This window comes from Lampetra fluviatilis, chromosome 51 (assembly GCF_964198595.1).
Source record: "Lampetra fluviatilis chromosome 51, kcLamFluv1.1, whole genome shotgun sequence".
In the NCBI taxonomy this organism is placed as follows: Eukaryota; Metazoa; Chordata; class Hyperoartia; order Petromyzontiformes; family Petromyzontidae; genus Lampetra; species Lampetra fluviatilis.
In genome coordinates, this window is record NC_136325.1 from 3,104,149 (window position 1) to 3,129,809 (window position 25,661).

Genomic DNA, 25,661 nt, shown 5'->3' on the forward strand with positions numbered 1-25,661 from the left:
TGAACCCCATCAGGATTAGAAATCAGAGGCGGAGGTGGGGGTGAATGCAATTATGTAATAGATCAGTAATCAGCCACTTAGCATGTGACTCACCTGTAAGGAATTGCAATATGTGTTGTCTTAATTATACGCTTCCAGGCTGCGGGATGTAGCATTAGAATAAGACTAAAAGAACACCAAAGGAACATTAACTTCTCCCAATGTCAGCTGTCAGCAGTGGCAGAGCATGCTTGCCAGCAAGGACATTCAATTGGTTTTGATAACGTTGAAGTGTTATGCAGAAATAATTATTACTGGCTAAGATTAGTTAGAGAATCAATTGAAACTGAGAAGAATTCAAATAATTTCAACTGCTGTGATAGCTATAGAATCAGCACAGCCTTGAAGCGTATTATTAAGTAATATACAGCACATATTGCAATTCCTTACAGGTGAGTCACATGCTAAGTGGCTGATAACTGATCTATTACATAATTGCATACACCCACAGCCCCACCTCTGATCTCGAAACGTGATGGGGTTCAACAATGATGGCGTCATCCTGCACTATTTAAGACCGGAAGCAGGGGGATGGCTGCACTACTGGATGTAATTTCCAGCGAAACGTCGTACTACTCAAATTCGAATTGTTGTGGATTCACTCTTCAACACACTGGTGGGATAAAGTAGCAAACTATTTTCATTTTGTCAACATGACACATTTTTTATTGATTGGCCGTGTCGGGTGGTGGAGGGTTGCGACACATTTATAAATAACGCGATCAAATCCAAAACCTTTATTCCTAATAATACTGGCCGCGAAAGCCTACGTGTTAAATGGTGGTCGTGTCTCCACAATGGTGGTCGTGCCACTACCGTTCTCAGAGATGCTCTCTCTTTTTAGCGCGGCGATCGCGCTCAGCGAGTGAAATTTAGCCTCCGCCAGTGGTGCTGGCGGTTGCGGTTGCGGTGGTGGTGGTGTTCGAAAGCGGCACTCGGCAACGCATCGCCGGCCGAGAGTAAAATTGTCACCCCCCCGGCGATAAAAACAAGCGACCAAATAAACAGAACGGGCGCTCTCCAGCGGCGATACGCCAATTAGGTGCCAAGTGGCGGGCGGCCCCGTTTGCCGGCTGATTCACGCCCGCGCCGTTATCTCCGCGGCTCGCGGTAATCTACGGGGACGACGACGGCGGGGGTTGCCCGGTGGCCGTGCCCATTGACGAGAACCAGGGGAGCACCGTGTCCATTGTGGGCTAGGGGCAGCGGGGGGGCTAGGGGGCGGGGGGGGCTAGGGTATGGGGGGGCTAGGGGGCAGCGGGGGGGCTAGGGGGTATCGGGGGGGCTAGGGGGTATCGGGGGAGGGGGCTTGGAGGTATGGGGGGGCAAGTGCTGTTAGTGAGCACCGATGAAGGTCGGCACGGCCCACGAGAGGTTGGGTGGCCAGCACCACGCCCGGCCACCTTTGTCTCCCCAGTGATGACAATTTCCACACAGCAACAGGTACTCATTCAAAGCCGAGTCGAACCAAGCGGAGGCCCAGGACCGGTTCAGATGATCGTAAAAGTCCAACGCACACAAACTAATCCTTAGAGGCGTTCTGGCGGGGTATCTACAAATGGATCACCTTGTCCCGACCGGCACCGGCCGTGCTCCCGTTGACCACCTGCGAGCCGTGCAGAGGCACGGCGCCAGCGAGCTCAAGAGCTCAAGAGGGAGCGCGGGACGATAGATCCCACGGCGCCGCCAAACGACACGAGCGCCGTGGTCCCTCGGGGGTGGGGGGCGGGTGCGGCCGTTCGTTCCCCTTGCGCCCGGCCCCCTCAATTTCAACGAACGGAATCGTCGGGCCGCCCACCGGCGGCGTTATCTGCGAGAGCCCTGCGCGGCGTGCGCGATCGTTTATTCGGCTCGTATATTACGCCGCATTTATACGCCGCGAGACGCCGCAGAGTAATGGTTTAATCTGATCACCGGATGTGCTCCGGTGGGTTTTCGACGTAATGGCTGCCTGGACCTTGCCCCCGTGCAAGCGCATTATGCACTCCCGTAAATTGGCCTTCTGCAACCAAATGGGCCCGCGTAATAAATAGCAGCCCCAACGGCTCACTGTTGCCTTTGTGTCATCGTTCCGGATTCATTAGGGCTCGCTGAGCAGCACGCTCGAGTGTGAGCGCTCGGCCTCATAATCCCCTTTCAGTGACCCCCGGAAACCCGCGCGTTCACGCACGATCGTTGCGCCAGACTTTGAAAGGTTGCACGAGTACTCGTACCGACCGCAAAGCACCAAGGCGGCGGGTCTGCATTAGCTCTGACATCCCCTTTCCGAGCACAGGAACCGATGCTACAACACAGCCCTGCCCAGAGCAGCACAAGCAATTGCTGACAGGATCTGGACGAACACTGCCAGCCTGGTCCTCAGTGCGTGGCTAAGATTGCTTCTGGGTTGGGTTAAGAGCAGTGCTTTCTTGTACGCGTGCTTGTTTGAACTTCTTTCGTACCGTACGTAGCCAACCGCGCTAATCTGAGGTACGGGGGTAGGAAAGAAATGAGTTTTCCATCTAGATGATGATTTAAAAGTGCACAGCTTCCAGTGGCTTCCTAATGTTTTTTTTGTTTGTTGCGGTTGTACCCGATTCAAGAGCCGAATGGCTCGCAGGGCTATACCTAATAATTAAAACTGAAAACTGAAACTAATATCGGAAGGAAGAGCATTCCAGACAGCTGCGGAAGCACATCCGAAAGCACGCGACGCGGTGACCGTCTTTGTCCGATGGCTAAGCTAGTGGTGGGGTAGTGCCCATGTGGTGGGCACGGTGTGGTTGGCATGGGCCCTAAAAGCATGGAAAGCATTGGGAGTTCCTCAATCTTTAGCCCAGACACCTGGGCTCCCCCCATTCTGCGCAGTTGCACTGCCTGCACATTGAATATATACAGGGTGCTTAAAAAATGTTACCACTTAAATGGGACTCATCTTCTTGGTTCTTTCGGTAAAGTCACGTAGAAGGGAAATAATAAAATAATAAAAAGAAAACATAGTAAAATAAACATAACAAAATAAAACATAATAAAATACAATTCTCACGACGTTTCGGCCACAACGCAAGCAGCCGTCCTCAGGTGAAGAACAGGTCTGTCCCTTCTACGTGACTTTACCGAAAGAACCAAGAAGATGAATCCCTGCAGTCACGAAAGCTTTAAATCGAAAATTAAATGGGACTATCGTTTTTAATGGGTTCTTAAAAAAATGTTAACACTTAAATGGGACTATCGTTTTTATTGGAAAAAGAACGTATACTACACTGTAACATAATAACAAATGTACGTTAATAGCTTAATAAAGTCAAAGGGTCACCACTTGTTATCCATCATTGTCAACACGTGCCTGGAATCTTCTCCAGGTGGTCTCCAGAGCCTGGAGGCAGCACTTTTCTTGCAGAATTGTTGCAAATTCTCAGAAGTGTTAACAGTTGTTTTGAAGCGCCCTGTATATGCCACTTGTCGCATCTGGCTGTCGGCTTTGGCTAGTCGCAGTGCTGTCTGATAGCAAAGCGAGCAGTGTGGTTTGGCTCGGAGGAGTGTTATCCTATGGCCAATTAAGTGTTGGCTTTGAGCTCATGGCAATTGCTGTTGCACCACTTCATAGCTATACCACTAGTGCCATGGTTATGTTAGGGTTGTGTGGTTAGGCTCGGAACAATTCTGTTCCATTTTTAATCTAGCATTGGGGATGGGGGGCTAGGTATCAGTGTCATCCTTTCGCTACTCTATCTTTGGGTTGGGCCAGGTCAAGTGTTGTCCTTGCGCCTAATCCGGCATTCTGGTGGGGGGTGGGGGGGTCACAGGCAGCGCTGTTCCATAGCTCAGCACGTGTTGAGGATGGGCGAGGTCAGGGGTCGGCAAGCTGCGGCAGCGGAGCCGCACGTGACTCATTCGCGTGCATTGCGGCTCTTTAAATATTGAGTTGTTTTTGTTGTTGTCTGTTCGAAGAAAACAAACCAGGCTTCTTCTGTGTTACTTTGGTTTGCAGACCCCCTAGGTTCGGTGTCTCCCCCGTGGCCAAGCCAGTGTTGTGGCCGGCCCCAGGGGGGACAGCTGTTGCCCCTCGACCGAGGGTTGCGGTGGTGCCGCGCCTGCGCTCGCTCGCTCGCTCACTCACTCACCAGGTCGGCGACGGGCGACTTCTTGCGGTTCTGCTTCTCCACCTCCACCTGCATGCGCGCCATCGGCCGTGCCATGGCGAGCGCCAGCTTGGCCTCGGCCTGCAGCTTGCGCTGGCACGCTGAGAAGTCGAGCCCATCGAGGGACTCGGACTCCGAGTCCGTGCCAGCCTCCGAGTCGGCAGAGTCGCGCTCTGAATACGACGAGCTCTGCTTGCTCTGCGCGGGAAACACCAGAAGGGGGGGGGGGGGGGGGGCGAGATGGTGTAGCGGTTAGCGTTCACGGCCATCAACGGTGACGATTATCTGGACCGGTCCTGGACCTCCCCTAGGTCGATTCAGCCTCAAATGAGTACCTGGTGCGGTGTGTAAACATTGCCACTGGGGAGACAAATGCGGTCGGGCGTGGTGCTGGCCACCCACCCCCTTGTGTACCGTTCTGGCTTTCATAGGTGCTCGCTAACAGCACTTTCGCCTACAGTATGTTAAAGCTATACGGGGAATCTTTGTCTTTGGTCGTGGTGAGCGTGGTGGTGGTGATGATGAGTGTGGTGGAAATGTGGCGGTAGGATAACACGTGATGATGATGCTGCCATAAAAAAACACTTTAAGGTCAGTGTGGCACTTGGTTTGGCTAAATTCCAGCTCCGAGATTAAAGAATATTCTTCTCATTGCCACTCCGGTTAGCACGGTTGGCTACGTGAAGTGCGAAAGAAGTTCAACATACTGCACACACACACATACTGTACATGCAATGACCATTTCTCAGAGGAGCAGGGCATGTGAAAAAGTGCACCGCTCGTGTTCAGAAAAAGAGAATCCACTTGATTTGAAGCTTTCGTGACTGCAGGAATCCATTCTTCTGTTGGTAAAGTCACGTAGGCGATGTCTCTTGCGAGCAGCAGACATCGCGGCCATCGCGATTTTCACCTGAAGACGGGCGCTTGTGTTGCGTTCGAAACGTCGTGATTTATTTTGTTTTTATTTCTACCTACGTAACTTTACCGAAAGAACCAAAGAGTAAAGAATCCACTTGACGAGATGTCGGAGGTAGTTCTGTGATGTCCATTCTCCAACACGAGCGGTGAGCTGCGCTGCGAGAGTTCCGAATCGCGACGTTCAGAATCAGGATATTTGGACTGGAGGAATCCGTTCTAGATTTGAAGCTTTCGTGACTGCAAGGATTCATACTCTTAGGTTTTTTCGGTATAGTCACGTAGGTTAAAAATAAAAATAAATAATATGTATTTCTATCTTTCTAATAATATTTAATAGTATGAAATATTTTTATTATTATGATTTCAAATTTTATTTTTTATTTATTTTTTTACCTACGTGACTTGACCGAAAAAACCTAAGAGTATGGAGGAATCCGATAAGCCACGAAGCTCTTTGCCACGGGCGCCGTCTCACTGTGACTCGCGAGACGGCGCTGCCATAAAGTTGGCAACAACAACAAAAATCGTCCTTCGGTGTCAAGATCCTCGGTCACCAGGGTTCTGCTTTCCAGTGTTTAACCCTTCACCGTTCCGAGACGTCTGCAAGTTGCAGGGTGTGGGGGTTCCCGTTCACCGCTGAATCTCAGAACGCGTGAGCGGTTCAGCGTTCATTTTATTTAGAGAGGCGAAGCAGCGCCGTTGTTTTTAAAGACATTGTACTCACCGCAAAGAACTGTAGCGACACGACCGCACTATCACAGCTGGTGCCTAACTGCACCACACGCCCTCCCGCACGGCCTTGTGGGAGCCTCGGCACGTCTTCCTACCTGAAGACGTACCGATAAAGTTATTTTATTTTTTCCGTTCCAATGACGTACGTACGTGTACGTCATCGGAAAGGGTTCATCATCCCAGAAGATGGACTCGTCGGAGGCAATGGCTGGAGAATAGCCCGTGCAAGCAAGCTCGAGAAAACCTCACCAAGCAGTGATTGTTAAAGCATATAAAATGTTTTAATTGATTGTTAAAATGTCACGACGTTAGGGCCCCGTGATGTATAGTGCAGTCTCCAACGGTTATTTACGCAATCCCTGTGGCCTGTATCTCTCTGCTACCCCGTCGCCCGCGGCGTTGCCTCTTGAGTTTTGTTTCCCTCTTCACGGCAGTGCCAACTGACGACCGTGTTTGGTGTTTGCGTTGGCCGTGCTTGTGCACCGCTACTAACGCAGCGGCGGCAGCAGCGTTCGTTTGGTCATCGTCGGTGCCGTGCTCTTTGTGGCCGCCCAACATCCGCGCAACTTTTGAAAGTCGTGTTCATCGGTTGACCAAGAGCCCTCAGTCAATTTTTCACCGAAGTAATTTCACTCACTCACTCACGGTTTCAACTGTCGGCTGCGACCGGCTCGTGCGCCACGGCCTGCCCAGCCCCGTATCCTTCCGTCGCGCTCCGCCGTGATTAGCGACCGCCGCGTTGCGACGACGAACGCGGTAAACGGCGAACCATTTTTTTTGTGCGCCGTTCGTGTTGGCTCGACTCACGACGACCGCCCTGCCGGATTAAAAACCCTTCGTGAGATCGCCCTCCCCCCCTCCCAGCCCCCCCTCCCAGCCCCCCCTCGCCACCCACCCCCCTCCCCCACCGAGACCAACCAGTTACCGGCCACGACAAAAAGACACGGACCGCATTCTAACTCGGAACGACGGCTGCAGAGGGCCCAGGCTGGAAAGTTCAGATACCCCCCAACCCCCCCCCCACCCCATAGCGGCACGAAAAGCCCGTCGGCCGCTTGCTTTGAACAACATCGAGTGCGCAGACTCCAAGGTCTAGCCGGTGACAACATTTGAAAAACTACTCCAACGCCACATAGTCCGTGCCAGGTTTTTGTGAAATCCTTTTCACGTGTTTAACGGTGATGAAGCCAACGGGCGTCCGTCAGCAAGGGGCCAGGAACCTACCGGCTGTGGCGACGACGTTCAGAGAGCATCGTCAAGAGTGCAACGAAATAATAATAAGAAAAATATTTAGAATATTCACGAGAACATTTGTAACTTGAGACACCACCGATAATCTCTCGGGCTCACCGTGGGATTTCTTTGAGACGTCAGTTGTGATGCGAACACGCACAGCAAGTAGTAACGGGTAAGTAAAGAAAGGTAAAGGCGCCGCCCTCACTCCACTGCTGACTTGAGGGCCTCCATTAGAGAGCGCTCTTCCGCGCCGGCCAAACGTCCTGAACGAGGCGAGTGTGGCCACACTTTACCCCACCACAGGCCACCAGCCAATCGACTGTGGTGAACCCGCTCATGATGCTCGGTGGACAGAGGCCGGTGGGGATCGGGGGGGATTAGTGTGGATTTAAGCAACCTGCAACCGTAGCCTCAAGCGCCGCGCCGGGAGATCCAATCGAGCCGGCGACCTCCGGATTGCGAGCCGGAACGGAGCGCTGTAGTGGGCCCCCGTCTAGCGAGTCTTTTGTCCGAGCCTCCCACGCTGGCCGGACCTCTTCTAAGAAGTGAGGGCACCCACCGCCTCTCTCAACCGCACGCGACCTGTCGCACCCCGACTAACTCATTTACGTTGATTGGTGGACAGATGCAGCGATGATATTCAATCGCCGCTAGGGGCAGATCGAACTGGCTACCTGTGGACTGCAAGCGCGGTGCACTGACCATCACACCGCGGCAGCGTCCGCTTTGTTGATAATAATAAAAGCAAGCGCCCCCCCCCCACCCCCCCCCCCCCCCCCCCCCCCCCCATAATCTCCGCGGCTCACGGTGGGATTCGTTTTAAGATGTCGCTTGCGATGCGGCGCGCGCGTACACGCACCGCAAGGGAGGCGACGGCGTGAATCCCATTAGCGCGTCACTTTTCCCTCGCCCCCCACCACAGCCGCCCGCGTCCATCAGAGCGAGCGAGCGGCCCGCCCGCCACTTCAATCGGCCCCCCACGCCACCGAGTCACGACGCGGAACGCTTCAAACGAGCGGCAGATTAATGAGCGACGGGGACGCGGCATCGCGCCACAGACAGACACCGCCGCCGCCGCCATCGTGCCCGTTTGGATTTTATTTTTCCCGCAATTTCGCTTCCCGCTCACCGCTCCCTTCTCTCTCCCTGCCTGCCGTGCCGGTCGCTCCGTGGGCGTGGGTGGCGGTAACCGTCATCGTGCCGCACAGACATTGCAGCTGGGTGGACGGGAGGTGGTGGGGGGGTGTGGGGGGAAATTGAAGAAAGTTGCTCCGTTGACACCCGGCTCAGCCTCGCAAATGAGATTCTCCCCGTCTCTTTGAAATTCTCACCTGGTGAAATGAAACTCGATTGCAACCGCCGCACGGAGAGACCCGAGCCGGCGACCGCTGGCCGGGCCGCGAGCTGTCGTTGTATCCTGTCGCCGTCGGCCGGCGGTGGAGCGGTGGCGCAGCGGTCAGCGCACTGCGATAACGAACCTGGTGACCTCTGTTTGACTCCCAGCCACACGGCTAACATCGGCGATGAGTAACGTCCGATTCCCCGCTGGGCTCCTTACCTCTCCGCCCATCACCAATTCACTTGACCCAGTATGGTGAAGTATGGTCAAGCAACACCCGTGACTGATATGGTGTGGGGCAGTCTTCATCCAGCTGCGGATTGACCATAAATGGCTGTAAAGTAACAATTATTACGAACGCATTTTCACACCTAATTCGCCGCCTGCATTTAAATCTAGACGAGGGCTTGGCGAGTTCATTTTTGTTTTTCGCAAAGGGAATTCGAGCCACGAATGGCCACAAATAATACCAGGATAATGTATGCACGGCAACAACAACAACATTGCGTGGCAGACACAGACGCGCACGCACACACACACGCACTCACGTCCCGGTGGCGTTTAACACACGGTAATAAAACAAAGCATTCGAATAATGGCACTGATTAAACGCAGGGTCCCGTGACATACGGTCCGATTATGCGGCCGTTATTGACGATGCCTTCTACCCTCGGCTCACCACCCCCCTCCCATACCCCCCCACCCCCTCCTCCCACGCGCGTCATCCCGAGCCGCATCGCTCCGGGCGCGCGAGCACGACGGAGCGTGCCACCGCGACCGCCGTCGGTGCCGTTGCACTCTCGTAGTTCGGTGAAAACGCCGGTCGGCGTTTGATATTCCACTTTCCAGGAGGCGTCGGCGTGAGAGCGAACCGGGCCCCGTGCTTGCCGCCCGCGGTTTGAATGGAGGCTGCGGAGGCTCGGCGAGCGGTGACGGTGTGCGATGGTAATCTCGACCGGGCGATGGGTTTATTCTGAGTCTCCATCCTCGGGCCCGGTCAGACGAGACCGACCCGCTGGGAGGTCTTTGGTCCGATCCCTCACCGCTGGTGGATTTTTGTGCAGACATCTCTCTTCGGGCCTGAGTCGACTAAAGCCGGCAGACATTGGACCCCCACTCTGAAGTTATTGTCGGGGTTAGGGGTGGCGCAATCCGAGCCACCTTCTACCAATATCATCAGGTCAGCCAATCCGTGAACTTGGCCAATATATTTCGATACGTGTATAAATATAGCCACTGTTTGCTTCATTGTGCCACTGTGTATGTATGTTTGTTGAACTTTTTTTGCACCACCGCACGTAGCCAACCATGCTGATCGGAGGTGCGGGGGAAGGACAACAAACCAAACACTAAATGCAGTTCTAAAGAAATTCGTTTTCGTTCTCGATTTGAAAGTGCACCGCTCCAGTGGCTTCCTAATATCGGAAGAGCGTTCCAGACGGCCGCAGAAGCGCGTCTGAAAGGGCGCGATGCGATGACCGTCTTTGTTCGACGGCGAGCCAGAAGCCGCTGCTTGCGAGGATGACCAGCGTCCTCGTGATGATGGTTCGTGCACCTTGACGAGAACAGCGACGCTGCCACTCGAACATTTGCATAATATTCCGCCGGGCAACATTTTTTCCCTCAATGCACGTTGAACTTTTTCCGCGCCACACGTAGCCAACCGTGCCGATCGGAGGCGCGGGGGAAGGACAATGGTCGCGTGCGAGCGGTTTGATCGGCCGCCGAGAGGTATCCGTCTCGTTACCGACGTCTCGTTGTGGTGGTCAAGTTCCTGAAGAAGCTTCCAGAGCGTGGAGTGACACGCCGGACATCATTCCTGACAACGCGGGGCGCAAGCCGCAAGCATCTCTACGGCACAACCACGAAAACCTACGCAGCCACATTCATTTACTCTCATTATTATCATTAAGATTCATAATCGCTTCCTTTCGCGTTATGTCGAGTAGAAATGTGCATCGTACCCCAAAATAAACGAATGATGAATCATAATAATGGTCGTTAAAGCCTGCGTGTAGAATAATTATTCAGCTTAACTCGCATTCCACCGCTACTGCCGTTGAACCGATCATTTTGGAATAATCTTACGCGGAAGAAGAAATACGACGCCTTTACGGCCGCTAGGTTGCGATTAACCTGAACCTCGCGAGACAACGCCGTCCGCGTGTGTGCGCGTGTGTGCGCGTGTGTGCGCGTTTAGCGAAACGGAGAAACCGTGCCAAACCCGAGTGACCCCACCCCGAAAGCGACAACAGTCTGTCCCACATGCGGCGTCGTGTGCGCGCGACGGGGACGTACCACCGGGGAGAGGGGGGTGTCGGGGCTCGCGTCGGTCTTGCTGCTGTCATCGGCGTCGCTGTCCTTGTCACTGCCGCTGTCGTTGACGAAGCAGATCTGCAGGTTCATGCCGCTCTGCAGCCTGCGGCACAGCAGCGCACCAGACCGTCGTCAGCATGTCTGTCTGTCCGTTTGTTAGTTTGTTCCTCTGCCTGCCCGTTAGTTTGTTCCTATGTCTGTGTGTCAATGTTTATTGTCTGTTCATATTTATGTTTAATTCGTAGTTTCGTGGTAATAAATTGAGGGTGGAGGGGTTACCAGTCCCTCGCACCTGTCCAGAGCCCCCGTTTAGCCACTGTGGTTGGCACAGTAGGGGGCATAGGTGGTGCATCAGCCAGTCGTCTCAGACATCTCAGTCAGTCGACCCGTGGCACCTGCTGGGTCTGCGCCGTGACCTCCTGCCAGCGGGCGTTCGACACTTCACGTGGCCTCAAGGTGCACATGGCCTGGCACAAGCGTCGTGGTGACGTCACCGCCACTTAGTGGCGAATGGCGGTTGTTGTTATTGTCTGTTCATTCGTCTGTCCATCTGGTGCAAGGAATTCAATGGGGGGGGGGAGGGGGGGCATCGGTTGCGTTGGCCGGCATCCGACTCCCTCCCGAACCGTAGGGCCCCCGTGCAGTTGCACCACCTGCACTCGCGACAGCGACACCACAGGGCAGCGTGTTCTCTTGGGGGCCGCACCGTGGCGTTGAGGTTCAGTGAGAGCCAACGTCAGTCCGAGGTTCGTGTTTTGGGTGCGAATTCTTAATTTGTTTATTCATTTTGCTCGGCAGCAGGGTTTCCATACGCTTGGTGTGTGTGTGTCTGCCTGTGTGCTGGGCTTCTTTCGCGCCATGCGTAGCCAGCCACGTAGATGGGATTTGCTCCTTGCGTACAATTGATGTGCAGCGTTGTGTTTAAAATGAAAGTATTATTAACACTACGCATCAATGTCAGTCTGCGCGCAACTGCAGCTGTATCCTCTCTCTCTCTGTCCATGTGCGGCATGCTGCGTGCGTCAGCCGTGCCAAAGTCTACGCCTCCCTCCCTCTGTCTGCCGGTCTCCTGCGTGTCTGCCAATGCACTTCTCTTTATAGGCATCCCTCCGCGAGGCCCTCTATCTGCCACGCGTGACGGACACGCGCAGCCACTCGCTCTGCCGTGGCGCCACCGCCGCGCTCGCGCCGACCGGCGAGAGCCTCCGGCGCCGCGGCGTGGCCGGCACGGGGTCCCGCTGCGTGGAATTAACCCCCCCCCCCCCACACGGCTGAGCCGTTTTATTTTATTTAAGACCTTGTGCTCGCACGCGGAGAACCGCAGCAGCGGCGACACGGCCACACCCTACGATTGGTGGCGCCAAACCGTGCCACACGCCGTCCCGCGTGGCCTTGTGGGAGCACGAGGGCAGAATTCCCAACTTGGCCAACGAATGTCTCCGTCTCGTGGCGGCCTCCTTCCTGGCTGCCTCCGACCGGAAGACGTACCGGTAAATGTATTTTATTTTAGTTTTTCTTCCGATTCATCGGGATGGAAATCGGAAGATAAACTGATGCTATTGACCTATAAAGCTTTAAAAGGGCTTACCGCAGATTACCTGCAGGAACTGATACATTTATATATTCCATTATCAAGGTCCTTAATATCTTCTGATCTCAAACTGCTCAGCACTTTTGGTGAGCGTGGCACCCAAACTGCGGAATGCCTTGCCACTTGAAATCAGGCAATTGGAGTCGGTATCAATGAAGCTACCTCGTCTGTCGCACCACACGTAGCTTCGGGTCTTCTCGGCCACAATCGTGCCCTCCCTACTCTTTACTTGCGAAACGTGGACCTCCCCCCCCCTAATGGAACATGTTCACCGTTGAGAAACATTTAGGCCAGTCTACCACACACACCGCACACACACCACACACACACACACCACACACACACCGCACACACACATACCACACACCACACTCACCACACACCGCACACACCACACACACACACCACACACCGCACACACACACCGCACACACACACACACACACCACACACACACACCGCACACACCACACACACCACCACACATCGCACACACACCACGCACACACACCACACACATACACCGCACACACACCACATACATCACACACACCACACACACCACACACCGCACACACCGCACACCGCACACCACACACACACCACACACACACACCAAACACCCCACACCACACACATACCACACACACCACACACACACCACACACACACACCACACACACCAAACACACCACACTACACACACCACACTACACACACCACACACCGCACACACCACACACACACACCAAACACCCCACACCACACACACACAGTACACACACCACACACACCCCACAAACACCACACACACACACCACACACCACACACACCACCCCACAAACACCACACACACACACCACACACACACACAACACACAGGTGGATGTCCCATCACCTGGACGAGAGGCTCGGCTTGCCGCTCTTGCTGCAGTTCGTGTAGATGCCGGGCCCATCGTCGAAGAAGCCTCCCAGGGCGAGCTTCTGGCGGATGGACTCGCGCTCGTTCCTCTGCGCCTGTTAAGAGGCAAGGCCGGGGGTGGGGGGGGCCGAGCGTGGAGGAGGGGGGGGGGGAGCGGGGGGACAATGAGGGGGGGGCGGTGGTTAAACTCCTCGGCGGGTTATTGACAACGGGATTCAACATCCACGGCCAAGCGTGGGGGGCATCTGGGGACAAGCCGCCACGTGGTGCTGCTGCTGTCACACGAGCCCTCCCCCCCCGCCCCCCCCTCCCCCCGCGCCCCCCCCCCTCGCCCCCCCGAGTGCCGGGAATCGTGAACGCGCGCCCCGGGTGGGGGGGGCAGGTCACGCGAATCGTCAAATTTGCATACATTCAGCGAAATCTTGGGAGATGGCTGCAGATGCTTAATGTGTTCTGTGCGGTGCTTCGCTCTGTGTCATTGCAAAAATACGATACATTGGGGGAGGCGAGAGGTGGGGGGGCGATGGGACACCCACCACTTTATTCCGTGAGCTCACCGTTAATGATTGGGTTTTTTTTTTTACCCGAACCTCTGCTGTTGAATTTTATGAAAAGAATCACCGTGGCCAAAAATCGTTAAAACCTTGCACTTAATTGACACGTGTGTGTGTGTGTACAGAGTGCGGGGAGTGATGGGACCAGTGCTTAGCGCACCAAAGCCGGCAAGTGATATATAAACTGGTCCTGGGCTTCCCCTAGGTTGACTCAGCCTGATACAGAGTTCAATGCCTGGTGCGCATAGTTTCCGCCCTTCATTGGAGCTCCATGAGGCTACACGGGCATATGTCAGTCCGTGTGCATTATGCAAGTTTACACCGGTACTGTCATTTAATCGAGATTCCTACAATATTACATTCTGAATTGTGAATATAAAGTTACTCTTTTGTTTTTATAAAATAAAGTTGCTTTGCCATCTGGGATTCTCCCACGAGGAAAAAAAAGAGGCACATTTATCAAAGGGTTGGTTGTGGCCCAAGCCTTAGAGACACAAACCAGGGCAACATGGAAATGTGAAAATATTCACGTGTTTTGCCCTGTCTGCTTCCCTGACAATTCACACACCCGGAGGACAAGTGCACGTCAGGATGTTACACAATACGCTGTTGCGTCTGCATTTCTCTCCGAATAATTTTATTTTAACAGCAACCAATTTTCTTGTTTTTCTTTTCTTTTCTCGATGCAATCGACCGACGTTTCGGGCAATGGCCCTGCTTCAGAACACACAAATTCAAACGTCACCTATTGTATACAAATATAATTTTTCTATTGTTTTCCTTGAAAGGCCACACACAGTGTGACCGACACACGTGCTGAAGCCATGTGCTTTGTTGTTTGTGCTTGTGCACGGCCACAAACGCCGCAGCGGCAGCAGCATCGCCAAATAATGTTTAGCATTTTTTTTTTTACCGAGAAATACACACGACGCACAAATAAAGTAAGGTCCACTGACCTATATGAGTTCTCATTAAATACATATTACCCATCAAATGGTTTAGTAATCTCTCTTCATAATGCAGCACAGCAAAGTACAAAAAATGCTTTGCTGTGGGTATTTTTTTTTTACTATAGCCACTAAGCTCTTGTTCAGAAGCTACCTGGCCACAAATGATAGCTCAACAACAAAGTGGCTTATCATAATGTGGAAATATTTATATCAGTAGCCAAACACTCTGAACGCACGTTTCTAAATGTGGAGGGAAAAACCGGAGTTCTCGGGAGAAAAAAATCCACGCGACCACGGGGCGAGAGACACCGCAAACTCCAAATACACAGCAGGCGTCAGGGTCGGGATCGAACCCACGACCTCCTGTAGACCAGGCGAGGTAGTTAACATATCTTAGCCACCGTGATGATGATGAGAGAGAGAGACACGCAAACTCCAAATATACAACAGGCGTCAGGGTCGGGATCGAACCCACGACCTCCTGTAGACCAGGCGAGGTAGTTAACATCTCTAAGCCACCGTGATGATGATGAGAGAGAGAGACACGCAAACTCCAAATATACAACAGGCGTCAGGGTCGGGATCGAACCCACGACCTCCTGTAGACCAGGCGAGGTAGTTAACATCTCTTAGCCACCGTGATGATGACGAGAGAGAGAGACACGCAAACTCCAAATACACAGCAGGCGTCAGGGTCGGGATCGAACCCACGACCTCCTGTAGACCAGGCGAGGTAGTTAACATATCTTAGCCACCGTGATGATGATGAGAGAGAGAGACACGCAAACTCCAAATACACAGCAGGCGTCAGGGTCGGGATCGAACCCACGACCTCCTGCCGTTAACATCTCGCCACGGTGGCGCCCGGAACCTGAACGACGCACCGCTGCGAGGAGAGCAACCGTGCGGACGGCGAGCGGGCGCCGCACACAATTCTGCCGCCATCATGGCTCGTGAGCCTAATGGGTAATTTCGTAATGGATTTTTGCGTTAGAAAAACCAATGAGGGGGTCTATAACAAAGGACGCGTTTTGTTATTAATGGCGAAGTGAGTCGGCGGCAACTGGAAAGGAAGACGCGAGAGAAGTAACTTTGCGATCGACGTTGAAACACCTTCCCCCCCCCCCCACAAAACAATAAACACGCTCGATATCCGGTGAAGGCGCGGCGCTGCAATCACTTGCTCGCTCGCCACTTTCGGCAGAAACGCCACCGCTCCAGGCAGGCGACTGAGCCTCCTCTTCCACGTTGGCCAGGCGTCTTGGAAGAGATGGGCAGTGCCCACACTTTGCCCCACCGCACTCTCCCTGCCGATCGACTGACCGCGTTTGTACCGATCTATACTTCTGGGTGGACACAGGTGGTAGGTCGGGGGTGGGGGGGGGGGTGGGATTTTAGGGAGTAACCCACCGTGTCAATCTGCCGCGCCAAGAGATCGACGGGAACCGCAGACCTCTGGATCGCAGGTCCGGTGTGCGCGGACCCGTTACGCCGCGGCAGTACGATACGTGCCTATGGTGGGCAGCGCTCTTTCGCGCCGTACGTGGCCGACCTCGTTAATCAGAGGAGCACGCACGCCAATGCATTATTATTATTAGTGCACTTCAAATACGGAGCAGAACCCGGATTTCCACAGGGTCTTATTCATAAAAAGCAGATCGTACGTTCGCCGCGCGACACATTCGCCCATCGCAATTCCCGAGGCCTCGTGAGCGAACAGGTAAAACGATGGGCCACGCTCCCAAAGGCGGCGGGGAGAGGCGAGAGAGGAAGCGATGAACGCGGAGGGCTTTTTCTTTTGACGCTTTACATTCAAAATCTGCACGTGGTCACCACCCCACACCCCCCCCCCCACCACTCACAACCCCCTCTACAAAAAGCCCCACTGCGGTAACGCGTCGGCGACACCAGCATTAATCACCGCGCTTCGCAATCCCTCCTTACCTTGTAGTAGGTCATATCTCTACTCTAGCGGGTTGGGGGGGGGGTGGTGGAAACGTTTGCGGATGAATGCAATCGGAAAGAGAAGGGAGCGCAGGGCCCTAGGGGATCCCGCTTCACGCCTCGAGCGCGGAGGGTGGAGGTTAAGAAACGGCCGGTGACGGCTCGAAGCGGGTCGAGTCTCCGGTGAAGCCGAGAGTGCGAGGCCCGGTGATGCGGTTGAAGGAAGGGGGAGGGCCGCAGGACGGACGGGATGGGGGGGGTGTTTTGGGGGGGGGGGGGCACGTCAGCAGAGTATTCCTAGGGCCCTGTCCGCGGGTCACGCAGCTGTTTCCCTCCATCACGGCAAGGCCGCCGCAAGTGCCGCCCCGTGCCGGATCGCTGAAAAAAATTACTGGGGGAGGGGGGGGCGTGGGGCAATCGGAGGAAGCCAGGAGGGAAGATGAGACGGAGACTACGACCTTGTCACTGTCGCCGAGGGCTGCCACTGTCGTGGCTTTCCCACGATTGTCCTCTCGTCGATGTCGCCGTCCAAGTCATGCTGGGATATGAACGTATGAACGACCCGGTTCGGTATGGCTTTGCGTGATAAATGCACCGCTCGAGCCGATGCATTTACTTGAAAGTCCTCCCGGTAGTGTTAGCTTGTCGTCCTTCCCGCACATCCGATGAGTAGGCGCGGGAAGGCGAAAAAACAGTTCAACGTACGTACGTTCGTACCTCGGAGGTGGCCACCCCTACCGCCGCCTCCTGCCGCAGCTGCCTCTTTACGCAGCGGGGAACCTACGGCCTGCGAGCCAGATACCACCCACAACTCCGTTTGGCATGGCCCGAGATTTGAATTCTTACGGAGAGGGTTCTCCACCTCTGCTTTGCACTGCGCTGCTCCCGTAAGAGTGTAACGGTGGTGGAACCGCTGGAGGCATCGCTGGTGTCTCAGATGACCCACAGTCGCTCCGTTTAACAACGCCCGGCCACTCGACACCAGAACCCTTCCCCCCCCCCGAGTGAAATGGTGCCCCTCCCCTCTACATTCCCTCCCCCCCGCTGCTGTCTGATAAATTTCCCGCGTAATCCACCTTGTGCCTTACAGCATTAAACATGATAATAATATTAACAACTAAGCGACGCCTCGGTCTCCGTAGCCCCGTTAGTTGAGCAGGTCCCTCGTACCCCAGCGAGGAGCACTCGCTCCGCCTCTGCCCGCCGGCCCCGACGCCTGCTTCTCGCTGATGCAGGGTGGCCTCGTCCCATAGGACTCCCCTCAAGGCCGCGAAGGCCCTTGCCACCGCCTCCGCCGCCGGTTTGAGGTCGCGCTCACTGCGCACAAAGCGCTCGCCTCACCCAAGCGAACCGCAGTGGCTCGCCGATCTCACCGAGGAGCGTGAACCACCATGGGGCCGTCCATAAATGACGTCACGCGATTTTGGACGATTTTGACCCCCCCCCCTCCATCGTCACACGGCATCACAAAAAGTCAGACCCCCCCCCCCCTCAAATATGACGTCACAAAGCTCTGCCCCCCCCCCCCCAATTTTTTTTGAAACATGCTTTAAATCGCTTTCAACTATTGTCATTGTAGTGCGTATTTAATGTGGCGCTGCACTATGCTGTTGTAGGAGAAAACATTTATTTAAAAGTTTATTTAATTAAGTAGAACGTGTTGTCTACATTTATTTAAAGTTGCGCATTTTGATGTGACGTCACATTTCTCAAACCCCCCTCCCCCCTCGTCACACATCGTCACAAATGTCTGACCCCCCCCCCCAGGTGCGTGACGTCATTTATGGACGGCCCCTATCACGAGAACGCCGGCCATCCTCTCAGTCGCAGAGGCTTGTAGTTGGCCGTCGAACAAAGGCGGTGCTCACCGCATCGCGCGCTTGCAGACGCACTTCTGCGGCCGTCTGGAACGCTCTTCCTTCCGATGTTAGGAAACCACTGGAACTACGCACTTTTAGGTCGTCTTAATTGAAAACTCATTTATTTCGTATTGCTTTTTCTGTTTAGTGTGTTGTCCTCCCCCCGCACCGGTTGGCTACGTGCGGTGGTGCAAAAAAAGTTCAACAAATATACATACACAGTGGCACAATGAAGCAAACAGTGGCTATATATACACGTATCGAAAAATATTGTCCGAGTTCACGGATTGGCTGACCTGATGATATTGGTGGAAGGTGGCACGGATTGCGCCACCCCAAACGCCGACAATAACTTCAGAGTGGGGGTCCAATGTCTGACGCCTGCGCAAAAATCCGCCACACCCCCTCGGCGCGACGCGTCCGGCATGATCCGCGGTCCGTACGGCGCTCCCCCCAGGCCCCCCTCGTCGTCGCCGTCAGTGCCGCCGAGGTCGCGACGATCCGCGCGACGACGGGGCAAGTTCAGGCTCAAAGCAGGGGGGGGGGGGGGGGCCTTATTTAAACTAAACAATTTTTTTTTATTTAACAGCACGGGGTAACTAAAATGTGCTCTTGGTGGGAATCACTTCAGCATCTGATTCTGGTTGACTTTCAAGGTAATTTCTCGACGATGCTCAAAGGCTGTATTTAATGAGTTCCGGAAATTTCTAAATAAAAGCGGCTCTCCGTCGCTCCCACTCTCTCGGTCTCTCTCTTTCATCGCCCCCGCTGCCCCACCCCCAGTCCCGTTATATTAAACCAATTTTTTTAAAATTATTTTACCAGGTAAGGCCCACTGAGCTATACAGCTCTTTGTTAAGAAGCGACACGGCCACAAATGATATCTCAATCAAGGAAATTTATATCAGCCGAACACCCTAAACACGTGTTTCTCAATGCGGAGGAAAAAACCGGAGAACCTGGAGAAGAATCCACGCGACCACGGGGAGAGAGACACGCAAACTCCAAATACACAGCAGCAGGCGTCAGGGTCGGGATCGAACCCACGACCTCCTGTATACCAGGCGAGGTGGTCAACATCTCGCCACCGTGGCGCCCTTTGCCCACCTGCCCACCCAGCAGCAATACAACGTGCGCGGTGGGGTAAAGTGCGGGTGGTCCCACAAGTTGATGTCGGAGCGGCGTTGGATAACGGTGCCCCGCCCAGCAAAGGCCCTCTGACCCGCGGCACGGAGGGCCTCTGGGCGAGGCTGCGGGGGTCCTCGTGCCGTCCCTCGATTTGTTTACACCCCCCCGCCCCCCCCGCAACTGTGTAAACAAAGCAGTGCGCTAGGAGAGCGTGAGAGGCTCCCGATAGCCCTCCCTGCTCATTAGCTCATCTCCTGCAGGGCATCTTTGATGTACGCACACGTTTAAGCAGATGGTTCTTAATTAGGCCGGTCCTAAACTGTAGCTTCCTTCCCGTTCCACCGCTGCCATTCACTCGCCCCACCCCCCGCCCCCCCCACGTCTCCTGCTACGGGGCAAGGCACACGGCATCTGTGGGAAGTTACGCGTGGCGCGTTTTGTCGTTTTGACGATTATTGTTATTTCTCCTGCCGCTACTTTTTAATGGATTTAATTCGTGCTGAAAACGTGCCCCAGCCACCAATTCGCGCGCACTTAAAGGAAAAGCTTGCGGAATTAATAAGTTTCGTTATCGCTATCATTTGGGCTGTGCCGTGGTGTTGTTCGGCACGATGTCCGACGTTTCGCTGCACGTACCGGCAGCCTCTGGTACACCGCGAGCTTCACTAGCGACGGGAACTCACGGTAGGGGATTTTTTTTTCCTCACCGGCTATTTGCCGGAGCCGAGCCAAACCCAATTTGTGATCCTGATGACCTCACAAGAAGACATCTAAAACTAAACTATTGTTTTTCCATACCAGGTGTGAGGTCCACTGAGCTATGTAACTCAATCACAAATGATAGCTCGACGAAGCGGCTCATCCATCGTGCGAAAATTGAAAGCAGCATTCGATTTAAACTAAGACACAAAAAAACCTAATTGTATTTTACCAGGGAAGACTCACTAAGCTATATATAGCTCACTTAAAGCTTCCGTGACCTCAGGCATTCATACTCTTTGGGTCTTTTGGTAAAAATAAATAAACGAAAGACCCAAAGAATACGATATATAGCTCGTTTTCAGAAGCGAGCTGGCCATAAATGATAGCTCAGCGAAGAAGCCTATGTGTAAATGTACAGCAGCCAAATATTCCTAAACCCATGATATTAATTCTAAATGTGGAGGAAAAAACCAGAGGACCTGCAGGAAAAATACACGCGACCACGGGGAGACAGAGAGAGACACGCAAACTCCAAATATACAGCAGCTGATTCTGGTCATGCACGAGACTCCAGCTCGGTCGTCGCGCGCGACTTCCGCGGCTCTTCATTGAGCGGCAGCAGCTGCAGCACCGCCGCTTTGTGGCCATGTGGAATGCTCTTCCTTCCGTTACAGTGTTAGGAAGCCACTGGTAGCTACGCACTTTTAAATCATCAAGAATGAAAACTAATTTCTTGAGCACTGCTTTTCGTGTTTAGTCTGCTGCCCTTCCCACCCCGCACCTCCGATTGGCACGGTTGGCTGCGTAGGGTGGCGCAACACAAGTTCAACAAGCGTACGGTTGTCGGCGGCCCTGCACTCGGACATAAGCCCTAACCTCTTCTGTCTATCGATGTAAAGCTTTCGTGACTGCAGGGATTCATCTTCTTGGTTCTTTCGGTAGTGTCACGTAGAAGGGAAATAATACAATAATAAACATAAAACAATAAAATACAATTCTCACGACGACGTTTCGGCCACAATACAAGCAGCCGTCCTCAGGTGAAGAACAGGTCTGTCGGAAAGACAAAGACAGAGACTCTTCTGTCTTGCCACAAAACTCCTGGTGTCCGTCTTGGGCACGGCTCGGCTCGGCTTCCGCAGTGGAAAAATCTACCGAGCTCCTCTCGAGCTTCGCGGGGGGGTTGCAACGCTCGGCCTGGCGTCAACAACTCAAATTGGTCGCGCGGTGCAAAGGAGGCGACGTCCATTTATTTTTCCCCGGGAGAGAATATTTTTTTTTTATCTACTTATTTTTTTGTTATCCTTAAAAGTTAGCGCAGCCCCGGGAGAGCGCAGCCAAGCGCTAAATAATTCACGGCCGCGTGTATCGGTCGAGGCGGCAATTACCAATAAAAACGGTTTGTTCTGCCGCCAAGGCAGCTGGCAAATTCGGAGCCGTAAAAAATAAATGCATCAGGTGCCACCGCCACGCTGGAGCAAGCCACCGCTTTTTCGTAGAGGCAGCGGTGAGACGTTTTTTTTTTTATAAATACGGCAATTACCGTAGAGAAAAACGAGGACTGTACAGATTACCGTACAGACAAACGGGTCGAGGTGCAGCCCTGCGATCGATCGCTTGCTCACGCCACTGCTGGCGGAAGGGAGTCCCTCCCCTGGGACCTGACGGGAGAACCCCTTGTTGGAGGAGTGCTTTGGCCTACTTTTCCACACTGTTCAGAAATCTTGGATGAAGTGGGATTATCCATACTTTACCCCACCGCGCACTTCGTATTGCTTGGTGGACAGGTGGGGAAAGGGTGCCACGGTAGTGAAATGTTAACTCCCTCGCCTGGTATACAGGAGGTCGTGGATTCGATCCAGACCCTGATGCCTGCTGCTGTATATTTGGAGTTTGCGCATCTCTCTCTCTCTCGCGTGGATTTTTCTCCGGGGTCCTCCGGTTTATCGCTCCCCACGAAGAATCGACATCGCGCGTTGAGAGTGTTTGGCTGCTGTAAATTTCCACAAAAGCTTCTTCACTGAGCTATCATTTGTGGCCAGGTCGCTTCTGCAAAAGAGCTATACACAGCTCAGCGGGTCTTACCTGGTAAAATACAAATATGTATTGTTTGTTACATTTTTGTTTCACTCGAATGAAAGCAGTGGTCCCTCGGCTCGTTCAGTGCTCAAACCATGAACAACACCACCACAGCGGCAGCATTCCGTCTGGGTGATGATACGCAATATACCTGCAAGACACCTACAAAATACAACGATACTTTCACTCCCCCCTTATATAAACTGCTCCCGATCGTGACCCCGTACCGAGGGAGGGCAGCGAGCCCGGACGCCCCACCTCCACCCCACCTCCACCCCACCCCATTCGAACCCTAATTCTGAGAATGTAAATTTTACAATGTAAATGTTGTGGCTTGGCTCTCCAACACACCGGTGTGCTGTACTAGTGACGAATTGGCACGTTCTTATGGATGATATTGGTCGCGAAAGCCTACATGTTAAACCAAAAAAAATATTCGTATATCAAAAAACACAACGACTAACAAGCTTATTATACCTTTCCAGGCACACCTATCATCGTTATCAACGATACCACGTTATGTCCATCGCATCGTCCCAGCGGAGCCATCTCAACCCTTTGCCCAGGCCCAGAACACCGCTCCAGCATCCCGCTCAGATTTATGCTTCCCCCCCCCCACCCGACCGCCCTCCGTAAAAAATAAAAAATTCCGTTAACATTTCCGGCAAACTCGACGTCACCTTGCGATGATTGACGGGCAGCCTCGCCTTGAGAGCACCCTTCGTTTTATGGCCCACCATCTCCTCCCCGGCACTGCGCTCCATCAGCAGCCGTATCCGGCTCTAGCGCGCGACCAGCGGCGCCAGCGTCTCGTCGCGGCACAACATCTGTCACGGCGGTCCCCCCCCGCACCCCCCCCACCCGCACGTACGTACGTTGAACGTCTTCCGCACCACCGTACGTAGCCAACCGTGCTAATCGGAGGTGCGGACTTGGGGGGGGGGGGATGACAACAAAACTCAACACAAAAAGCAGTTCTAAAAAAATGAATTTTCAATTTGGATCTAAAAGCACCCAGTGGATTCATAAATATCATAAGGACGGCCGCAGGAGCAGCGCATCTGAAAGCACGCCCGCGACGCGGCGACCGACCACGGCCCTGTCGCGCGATGAGTCGGCGCCGCCGGAGCCGCCGAACGATCCTGCCCCGCCAAGACGGACTCGCCCGCACGGTGGTGGCGCGACAACACGGGGGCTGGGGGAAGGGGATGCACGCGGAGCGGCGGGGGCGGTCACGAGCTCGTGTAGCGGTCGCAACGTGCTTGACATAACGGGCAAGCCGTGCCAGCGATGGGTGATAGGGAGGTGCGAGGTGACGGAGTGCCGGGATGATGCTCTATTTACTCTTTACAACTATTTTTTTTAAAGTTTATTTTACCGGGTAAGGTCCCACTGAGAAATGGCTTATCGCCGTGTGGAAATGTACAGCAGCCAAGTAACTCGAAACGCACGTCGAGTCTAAATGTGGACGGGAGGACCCGGTGAAAAATCCACCCGACCACGGGGAGAGAGACGCACAAACTTCAAATATACGGGCGTCGTTAGGGTCGCGATTGACCCCCACGACCTCCTGTATACCAGGAGAGATAGTTAACATCTCGCCACCGTGGCGCCCTGGCTGCTGCTTCTGCCCTGCCAAGTGCCCCTTGGCGGGCACATGTCTCCAGAAACTAGCAAACAACATCAAATATTCAAAACGTTCTCCCCCCGCGAAGATGAAACGGAACCACGCCGCATTGAACAACGACCGAGAGGTTAATTTAATTTCCACCGTTTGAGACGTTGTTGGTAGTTATTGTTATCATCTTTCATTACCTTTCATTACCCAAGCCAGCTGGTGTTTTATAGCAAATCGTTCCACTCCGTTCACTCCGAGAGAAGAAAAATTTTAAACTGAGAAGGGGAACAAGTCTGAGTTGACAATTTGTATGTAAATGTACATCTTGTCGCCATGGTTATTCTACTGCGATGGACTAACAGCGATGGGGGTGGCGATTACCGTGATGATGATGATGTGGGCAAAAAAAAACGATGCGTCCATTCACCGATTAAATTCGGTTTTTTACACTCTCCATATGCGTGTCGAACTGCTCGCATGGCCAAAATTTTCCGTTCGAATAAGTCGCGCCTGCAATGCAAACCGCGAACGATTTTACTTCCCAATTTTATTTCGACGTACTTTTGTTATGCTAATTTAGTGAGAAAAAAGCTTTGCTGGCTGGATTCCTGCCTGGATTACCTCCTTGGGTTGCTGCGCGTCCCAGTGCGCCCAGCTGCGTTTCCTCCTCAACCACGTCGGTCGGTCGGGCGGGCGGACGGACGACGTTCACGTCCAAAGGGCATGCGTGGCTGCTAGTTTAGTGGAAAATAGATATTATTTTAACTTGTAAGACTTGCGCGTGACGTCTAAAAACGGCAAAAGTTTTGCGCCATTTGCGTCTGAGCAAATGTCGCGATCGCGTAATCCTCAAAATGGTTTATTTTGCCGCGAGCCACGATGTCGTGCTTCCGCCGAATTCCGCCACTTTTGAGGGATTAATGGATTTGCGCGGATCGTTCCTCCAATAATCCACGGCACATACCGTGATCGGCGCAGATATACATTTTTACGCGGATCACAAAAATAACCTCCACGTCGGTGTAATGAGGATCGCACAGAACCCGCGTTGGTTCCCAATATCGCCGTGGGCATCCGGAGTTCCGCCGTACGACCCTCGTTTTGATCGCCTGCAAATGCAGCGGCGGTCCCGACAGTAGTGGGGGGGTGGCGGGGTCACGCGCGTCATTCTCAAACAAATCTTTTAAACGATCATTTACACGTATCAAGTTGCAGAAAGTTTGATTTAAAGCTTTCGTGACTGCAGGGATTCATATTCTTGGTTTTTTCGGTAAAGTCACGTAGAAGGGAAATGATAAAATAATATAAATATTAAAATATAAAACAATAAAAATTATCACGACGTTTCGACTGCAACACAAGCAATCATCATCAGGTGTGAAATCCACAGCAAGAAATTTTTCTTTATATTTATATTATTTTATTATTTCCCTTCTACGTGACTTTACCGAAAGAACCAAGAATACGTTGCAGAAAGTTTACTACTGAGCTCATCCCTACGACCTCTGCAACCTTGCTCGTCATCACCGATGCCACTGCCCCCCCACCACCATCGAGTCGGCGCGTGTCCTCCCGTGGTGGCGCCGAGCGTTGAGAGCCGTGTCACGTATTA

The 25,661-nt window shown here is 53.4% G+C and overlaps 1 protein-coding gene across 3 annotated transcripts in view; it reads right to left on the minus strand.

Moving 5' to 3' along the window:
• SCHIP1 (schwannomin interacting protein 1) overlaps window positions 1-25,661 on the minus strand; it is a 272,191-nt gene that overhangs the window by 12,963 nt on the left and 233,567 nt on the right. For all 3 annotated transcript variants that reach the window (XM_078878559.1, XM_078878560.1, XM_078878561.1), the window contains 3 exons: window positions 13,192-13,310; window positions 10,684-10,804; window positions 4,143-4,358 (listed from right to left, as the gene is read on the minus strand). In XM_078878559.1, the coding sequence (XP_078734685.1) occupies window positions 4,143-4,358; window positions 10,684-10,804; window positions 13,192-13,310 (456 nt within the window). The remainder of the gene's footprint in view (window positions 1-4,142; window positions 4,359-10,683; window positions 10,805-13,191; window positions 13,311-25,661) is intronic.